The sequence below is a fragment of the Telopea speciosissima genome, chromosome 11 (genome assembly GCF_018873765.1).
Source record: "Telopea speciosissima isolate NSW1024214 ecotype Mountain lineage chromosome 11, Tspe_v1, whole genome shotgun sequence".
NCBI classification, from domain to species: Eukaryota; Viridiplantae; Streptophyta; class Magnoliopsida; order Proteales; family Proteaceae; genus Telopea; species Telopea speciosissima.
The window spans coordinates 8,348,710-8,357,452 of NC_057926.1; the positions used below are offsets into that span (position 1 = coordinate 8,348,710).

At 38.2% G+C, this 8,743-nt stretch overlaps 1 protein-coding gene across 5 annotated transcripts; it reads left to right on the forward strand.

The window, feature by feature from the left end:
* The first annotated feature begins 791 nt into the window (after positions 1–791).
* LOC122646411 lies at positions 792–6,319 on the forward strand. 5 transcript variants are annotated; one of them, XM_043839959.1, is made up of 7 exons: positions 794–1,158; positions 1,387–1,671; positions 1,773–1,946; positions 2,039–2,145; positions 3,880–4,220; positions 5,456–6,069; positions 6,104–6,319. In XM_043839959.1, exons 1-6 carry the CDS (start codon positions 1,006–1,008, stop codon positions 6,055–6,057), a joined length of 1,662 nt encoding a protein of 553 aa, XP_043695894.1. In that variant the 5' UTR covers positions 794–1,005; the 3' UTR covers positions 6,058–6,069; positions 6,104–6,319. The 5 variants fall into 5 exon arrangements, with proteins under 5 accessions (XP_043695896.1, XP_043695897.1, XP_043695894.1 ...); XM_043839961.1 differs by having other exon boundaries at positions 792–1,158; positions 5,480–6,319; XM_043839962.1 differs by having other exon boundaries at positions 792–1,158; positions 3,880–4,145; positions 5,456–6,319.
* Positions 6,320–8,743: the final 2,424 nt, after the last annotated feature.

Sequence of the window (8,743 nt, forward strand, 5' to 3'; positions counted from 1 at the left end):
GTGACGTGTAATTTACCCTTAGATATTTGAGAAAAATTCTCTATGGTAGGAGAAATGACCTCTCCACCTCCATCAAAGGTGAAAATCCCGCCTCATGATGCTAATGCTCATGCTTTCATTGGCCATATGCAATCACAGAGGCCATGTTCCCCCCCACAGAGAATACCGACTCTAGGAAATAATTTTCCATTCCTAAATCAAATCATATCAAACAAAAGATTCTAATCCAACGGTTATTCAAGAAAAGTCCAAAATCTCCAGCTGTGATCCCTTGGTCAAGTCTATCAATACCTAAATCCTAAAAAAGCCACTTCAAGAGAATCCCGACCGGACTTTATCCACAACAACAAATTGGCATCCACTTCAAAAAAAACACCTTTGAAAAGTCTTATCTTATGTATCCACCAGGTGACAGCAAGACTTGACAACAAAATGCTCCTATTTACGACACGTGTCCCTTATTAACCAATCACAACAACTTCCTGTAAAGAAACCCTCAGACAAGCGAGAACCACCATCCTCGACGAAGGTTCATGAATTGCTTAGACACCCCACGTGTCCATTTGCACGTGCCGCCAGGCTTTCATAACGTAACGCCGACTTAAGATATAGTTTAAATTTTCAAACTGAAATGACGAAATTCACCATCCTTAACCACTCTATAACTCTTCAAAAGTGAAGGTCATTTTCATAATTATAAGTCTTCTATATTAATGAATATATAGATCTGTACAGTCAAGTGTGCCGGCAAAGTACACCGTGGCTTGCGTTGAAGCTTTTTCTGATCTTCCGTGTGAGAGAAAGAGACTTTCTAGGGTTTTCAGAATCTTTGATCTTTAAAGTGGGGGGAAATCCGACCCTGATAGCTCGAATTCGTTTTTGAGATCCGCAGAATTAGTGTTTCGTCGTTTATGTAATTGACGAGTCTGTGTATCGAAGGTTTCATTTGATCTTGTGCTGCTTCGCTGCTTCGAGTAAGTATCTTTGGTGTTGGTTTGAAGTTTAATGGTTCAGTTGATGAACTCGGATACTCTCCGATCGGAATCCGAGATTCCTTGTCGGAATAAATTGCCGGTGAAGTTGGAAATCGAAGACAGCTTGGATGAAGAACACGGACCTCTCCACAAGCAATCCAAGCTCTCCCCTATTCATCAGCAGGTCTCAATTTCACTCTGTTTATTCCGTTGTTTCTACTAATAGTTTAATTTTATATCATGCGTTTTCAAAAAAATGTTTTTTTTTTTTTGGGTGGAGATGTAGTTCCTGTTCCATCTATTTCAGTAGAGCAAATTTAGGGCTTTTGTGTCTCCCTGATTTCGGCTTCAGTTTGTAATCGATTATTTGAGTAAGTTGATTTTATTTGATATAGATGTTTGGTTTCTGCAGCAGTGGAACTCTGGAAGAGGGGCGTTTGCTGCGTTTCCGATTCCGCCTTCACAGTACAATCCTCTTGATGAGCCAAGCCCGTTGGGTCTGAGATTGAGGAAGAGCCCCTCGCTTTTGGATTTAATTCAAATAAGGCTCTCTCAAGGTAACACTGCATCATCTGTAACCCATGGAAATCTTGAAGTAGGGAAAAAAGACAGTAAAGGTGCTGGTGTTCCGGGAAATACTGACAAGCTGAAGGCTTCCAATTTTCCTGCTTCGCTTCTAAGAATTGGAACTTGGGAGGTATCAACTATTTTGTTTCTATTGGATGCTAAAAATGCTTTAAATTTTCTGGGTTTTATGTACAGTGCGCAATGAACTGAAATTTTTTTTTTGGGTGACAGTGTGTTTCAAGATATGAAGGTGATCTAGTTGCAAAGTGTTACTTTGCGAAGCATAAGCTAGTCTGGGAGGTTCTTCAAGGTGGCCTCAAGAGTAAGATAGAAATTCAATGGTCTGATATTATGGCTATCAAAGCTAACTGCCCAGATAACGGACCTGGGACATTGGATATAGTGGTAATTTTTTTGCCTTCATATGTGAAACATTATTGCACTGGTGAGTTTGTTTTTCTCTGTGTCTGACATAACCTTGTGCTCGTATGGTATAGCTGGCCAGACAGCCTCTTTTCTTCAAGGAGACCAATCCACAGCCTAGGAAGCACACCCTATGGCAGGCAACTTCCGATTTTACTGGTGGACAGGCAAGCATGCATAGGTAATGAAAGGGGAATGCATTATCATTCCTCTTTATCTGATTCCATTATATAAGATGGGGGGGGGGGGGAATAGAAGTGATGGTTTCATATTGTAGTATGGATCAATTTGCACTATCCCCACAACATGAATGTGACATTATGAATTGTTAAAGAAGCTAGTTTTGTGAACTCTAAAGTCAGTTTTAACTGTTCTCTATGGTAAACGTATGTTGGTGGGTATGGAGGCTTTGTTGTAACTACCAGGGTAATATATTGCTGCATTCATATTAAGGAGTTTATCTGATTAAATGGTCGTCCTTTCAGTTGTTGGCAACTGATATGCTGCTCCTAATTTTGAAAATGAAATGTGCTGAATTGATCTATTGGCCAAATTTAAACTGCGTACTCACTTACTGTAAGGAAGGTGGAAAGATGTTTTTAAGTAATAAACACACATACACTGAGTAGTTTTTTTAGGTTCAGTGAGAAAACTTGGATGCAAACATATACAGAGAAGGAAAAGGAGCATAGAGATATTTGAGTTGATTATCTATCAAAAAGATCTCTGAGAATATATGTTTCATGCAATACCAATAGTGATGAGTTGTTGAAAGTTACCTTTAGTGGTTCCATGCCAAACTCATCTTTTGGCTAATGTGGAAGTGATAGAAGTGTTCACACGGATGCCTGCAAAGGATAGTGAATGGGAGATAATGTGAAGGATCAGAGAATGAAAATTTGGATTCAAGACTACGGGAGATGAGAGGCCTGAAGGGACTCTGCTTATTGGTATTAGTAATGGGGTGTGAGGACTGCCCGATACTTGATGGGACTATTTACTATGTTTGGTTGTCTTTCACTAGTCTCCATTTTTTCTTCCATTTGTTGCATTGGTTAGTTTTGTTTTTGATTTTTTTAAGCTAAAATCAGTTGCTCTTTTTGTATGATTTTTTTGTTCTAATAACCAACATGATCATCTTATTGCATTTTTTATTTTTAAATTTTTTTTCTTTGCTAGCCTTGTATTTTAAATTATACATATTCTTCATCTTCACTTAGATGATCTTTTACCACTGGAATACAGTCTGTTTTTGTATAGTCCTAAAAATCTCTTTGTTTCTGTGGGAAGCCATTTAAATTTATCAAGAACAACCTGTTCTGGGCTCTACCTTAATCCAATTGACCAAAGGGCTGGCATTTTCAAACTGTGGTTGGTTTTCTATAGGAAGACAATGTTCTGAACCACGTTTAGACTGGTTATTCATCTTTACGCTACGTTTTCCTCTGAAGTTATCCAGCTGTCTTTTCTTTTTACTTGCGTGTTGTACTGATATCTATACCTTAAAATATTGGCACTTAAATGTCAAATGTTACTATATTTGTTTTACTGAGAGTTACCTGTTAAATTTATTAGGGAAGCTATAGATGAGAACAGTGTGTATAGATTATAGGATCCATTTTTGCATTGTCATCATAGGTCTCACTATGTATTGAAGTGGGGTGTACTGGTACTGTGCGAACTGCATCCCTAGATGGGATGGTCTCTGCAGCGCATGGAGGTCGGACTTCCAGCGTGAGACTGTTAAGTTAGTTGGCGTACATGTGCATGGTTACATATACTGTCTTGCATATGCAGATAACATGTGGTGGATCCCATGTGTTGAATCTTTAATGCTGATTAGATTCTAATGTTTCTTCTCTTCTTTTTTTTTTTTTTTTTCCTTTTTTGGTAACGGATTCTTATATTTCTGCAGACGACATTTTGTTCAGTGCCCACAAGGATTATTGAGCAAGCATTTTGAAAAGCTTATCCAATGTGATCCTCGTCTGAACTTGCTGAGTCAACAGCCAGAAATATCATTAGATTCTCCAGTGTTTGAAACCAGAGGTTCTGTTTTCGAGGACCCAGATGAATCCAAATGCCAAGGATTTGATCCATTGAATAGTGAATATGTTGGCCCCTTCCCTGGGTTCCAGGATCAACCATCGCCATCTGCTAGCCAATCATCTACGTCAAAAAGTGAACTTCTGGATCCTGTCGGTAGAGTGCCAGCACCAGATCATGTGTCTCTTGAAACTCCTTCGCCTAGCTCAGGTATTTTTTGTGGATCTGCCGTGTATTCTTGCCAATATAGGGTAATTCTTTAGAAAGCTCTCAAGAGTTGAAAATTATTGTTTTTTCTTGCCTTTGGATGAGAAATAACAATTTTCAAAACAGACTGATTTTCTTAAAATAAAAAATCTTTGAGGCTCATATAATCTGGAACTTTCTCATAGGATTTTCTGGCCCGTCCTTTAATTTATAGCCTGTGGTCAACATGTTTTCAACTTTTAAAAGAAAAAAGCTTCCCCCCCCCCCCCCCTTCTGTATTTAAGTGTATTCTCAAATATGTTATATAAGGAGCAATGTATTGCATTTATTAAAAAGAAAATCCATTAGCAAATAAACTTTAGTGTCACACCAAAAGGTAAAAAGTTAACATATGGATTTAATCATCAATGAGTCCAGATGTTATAGGTTAATAGTTAAAAAAATGACCAGTTTGTTGGCTTATAGTTTCGTTAAAGAAGGATTGTTTTTGGTCAACCATCTTCTTTATCGCTTTTTTCTTTTTTGAGTTGAAATATACCTCTTTACAGAACATGATATGGGCTCTTGGTTACACTATTCTTTTATAAACTAATTAGCTTTCATTTTTCTTTTGTGGACTAAATACCATGTGTCATTTTCACCAACTGATTTTAGGGAATTAGCTTAGATTGTTGATACAACTCTTCGGCTAGTCGGGAGAAAATTTTGATCTGAAGTCCAACTGGTGTCTTTTGGCTTGTATGTCCACAAGATTCATCTTGTAAACAATTGATAAAAGTCATTAGCATATACGTTCTCAAGATTCATCTTATAAACAATTGATAAAATCCACAACACTTGAGGAGGAAAGTGCCCTAGGTTGGCTTATACCAAATCTTGCATTACGGAGGTCTAAGCCACTACCCTTCAGTAGCATTTCTCTGGACGTGTTTATATCTCTCATTTGTGACCATTACAATTATATGGTCAAAATCACATTGAAGTTGTGGCATGCTATCGAAATGCTCATGACACTAATGAATCCAGCATTTTTGATAAGCTATAGTGTCTATAATGTGATACAACGGGACTTTATTTTGCTCCATTTTTAATTATGTTGATGAACTACCCAAATTTGGTGATTTTCATTTGCCTTGTGCCACCTGTTATTCCCATTAATTGCATTTATGGTTTTTGGTTACCAAAATCAATTCTCCTGTCACAACCTTACTGAGCCTGATCTATATTTCTTGTGTCAGTAATGGATAACAGGGCTATTGAAGAAACTGGAAGCAGTGAAGCTGAGGAATCGAAAGTCCTTAACCAGTGGGACCAGTTGAAAGTACCTGGACTCCGTGCTTCCATGTCTATGAGTGATCTTGTGAGCCACATTGGACATTGTTTATCAGAACAGATGAACTCTGGTAATCATTTTTTCTCTGGTGAAGGATTACAGGGCAAGGACATGCTGGAGGAGATTGCCCAGTACTTGCTCAGCGACTCTCAACATACATCAGCCTCTGACGAGAAGTCCCTCATGTCAAGAGTCAATTCACTTTGTTGTCTGCTACAGAAGGATCCTGCTACAGTTCAAAACTTGCAGCTTAACAGCGAAAGCGGCCCTGATGTAACCAATGAGGACAAAGATTGTTTCTCGAGCTCCATCCGTGACTCAAAGCTTGAGATTAAGGCCATGGCTGATCTTCCAGTGGTTGAAGGGGAATCTCATGATGTGTCTGGCTATAAACAAACAATGTCGAGGATAGACTCAGTTGGGGATTTGCTGCTTAATCTCCCGCGCATTGCATCTCTGCCTCACTTCTTGTTCAACATCTTGGAAGATGGTGAGAATCAAGGTTGAGAGTACCCCGCAAACCTCCTCCCTTCCCCACAAAAAAAATTTCCAGACCTGTACAAAATGTAATCAAAGATGTGTTTTTTTCTGGCTTTGTTGATGAAGCGTGTTCAGGTCCATAAAAGTTTTGGGATTCGGAGATTTATTTTGATGATGGATCCTTTCCTGGTAAGTCCCATATAAGTGACTGGGCGGGCTTTAGGTTCTGTAGTTCAATGCTAGCCGGATATGCTACATTTCCTTGTACAATAAACTAGTATTCTCTTTGTAACGTCCGTGGATGATCTGTGTACCGTAGACATGTTTTAGATGTTGTGTCAAATTGTCCTATAAATTGGTGTTAAAGCTCCATAGCTGGTAATGATGGTATGACTCATTTTTATACCTTTATGAAGGAGGAACTAAAAGCCTGATTAATGATGGATTTTGGATCTGTGAACTCTCTCTCTCTCTCTCCCTCCCTCTAGACGAGACTTCAATTTCCAGTCTTTTGGAGTTCGTGAAGATGAGGATCCCCAAGTCGAAGTAGAAGCGATGACAAAAGTTAGCTTCGATGTAAGGAAGGCCACTTTGGAGACTTCCGGATGAACTTGGATAGCTTCTGGTTTTATGTTCAAAGGTAGGTGAGTGGGCAACTGTGATAACAGGTTGTGCTGGCCTTTGGAGACGAGAGGATTAGTTTGCAGGCCAGATTTGGCAACATCTACAGGGATATGCTGGCCTTTGGAGAGGGATCTGTGTTGAGTCATCGGTTATATTCATTGTTGACAGCAAGAGATTATAGTATATATATCAGAACAAAAAGTAGAAAGCTTTGACAACCAACCCCTTAACCCACTTAACAACAGTATGATCAGACTATGAACATAAACCACCATAGCTTGCAAAAGCTTAGAGAGAGTCTAAATTTTAGCAATCTGCCAACAAGAATTCCTGAAGGAGACCACGAGCCTTTGCTTCAACTTCATGGTGTGTCATGCCCAACCTGCTTTGTTCAAGATGTCATTAGTAATTCCTGCGCATAACAAAACGGGATAGTTCCAATTGAGCAGTAAAGTGGTGCTAGAACCAAAATTATCAGGTCAATGAGAAGATAACGGAGACATATGTAGGTCCAAAATCCATCGACAGACATTTTCTAAGATCAACAGAGGATTAGCCGGTTAGGCTGAGCATTGCAAGCAAATACTCGATTTCTATGATACCAAAGGAAATAAAAAATGAAGCCACTGCAGGAAAAAAAATAAAAAAAAAAGCCAAGAACGGTCTGCATGTGACAGATCTGACCCAAAAAGGGCAACACAAAGGGACAATGAAGAAGTACCAAAAAGAAATTCATTCCTCAAACACAAAGGACCTACATCAATATAATAGAGCAAGAGAAAAGTGTATAATTCAATCGTATTCTTGAAGAAAGCTATTGTGCTTAAAGTGTTAACAGTATCTTGAGGAAGTTGTTGTGTTTAGTGTTTAAAGAGCTACGTCAACTTGACAAGGACTAAGAACAAGAGCTATAACGTATACAAAATTAAAGCAAAAGCATCTTATAGGTAATCATAGTGCACTGAAAGGTTTACAATTATCAAGCATGAAAGAAAAAGTCATTTTTGTTGTAAGGGAATCCTGTGTGACTTAAAGAGGAAATTCTTGATCTGTGTGAGCTGGGTGGAAATCCTTGGTCAGGGTAGTTTGGTTGTTCGATCTGAAAGAAATGGTTGAGTTTGTTAAGTGATTGATTTTTGCCTAGGAAAAGTATCAGTTGGTAGAGAAATCCTTGGTCCGTGATCAAGACAGTGGACGTAAGACAGATTGTTTGAACCATTCTAAATCCTCTCTCTCTCTCTCTCTCTCTCTCTCTCTCTCTCTCTCTCTCTCTCTCTCGCAAGTAGTCTTAATCAAAGAACTAATAATATCTTCCATGGCACTCTATTTGTTTCTTATATGTTTGTTATGATTTGTCATTGTGTGATGATGCTAGGAATAGTATTGGGTTTAAGTTTTATTATTATATTTTGTTTTGTTTGTTCACAACCCAATTCACCCCCTCTTGGGTTGCATTTGGTTTTACAAAACCTTTGTCCATAAAACATTGGGAAGATTCATTTACAGATTCATTCACCCCCTCTACTGAACTCGACCATCAATGCCCTAAATTTTTATTTAGGAGAGTCTATAAATGTAACCAGCCCGAGTCTGTCGGCAAGTTTACCTTTCCTGAGTCTGATGTCACTCCTACATGACATTGTTAATGTGATAATACAAATGCAATGAAATTAAAAATTACATTCAACATAACTTTTATAGGGAAATAATTAAAAGGCCTTGAATTCTTCAAGAAAGCAATCATATCCTCCAATCTTCTCTCGATCAACACCATCATACAAGCGTAGATCCACAATCACAATCATATCGCGATCAAATAAGAAATTAAATTCTAATCTTATTTATTACATTCCTTTTAAATAAATACAACTCAGGAAACCAGCCCACCAATAGGAATGCCTAGGGAATTACAACATTTACATAAAGAGAGGAGGAAAGAGAAAGAAATGATAAGATTACAAACATCACCATATGCATGCCATGCCATTCATATAATGCATCTCATGATTATGTTTTTTAAATCTCATAACCATAGTCATCATATTGTACTTGATCCTTTCAATTTAATTCCAATTGATGTGAAAAATAA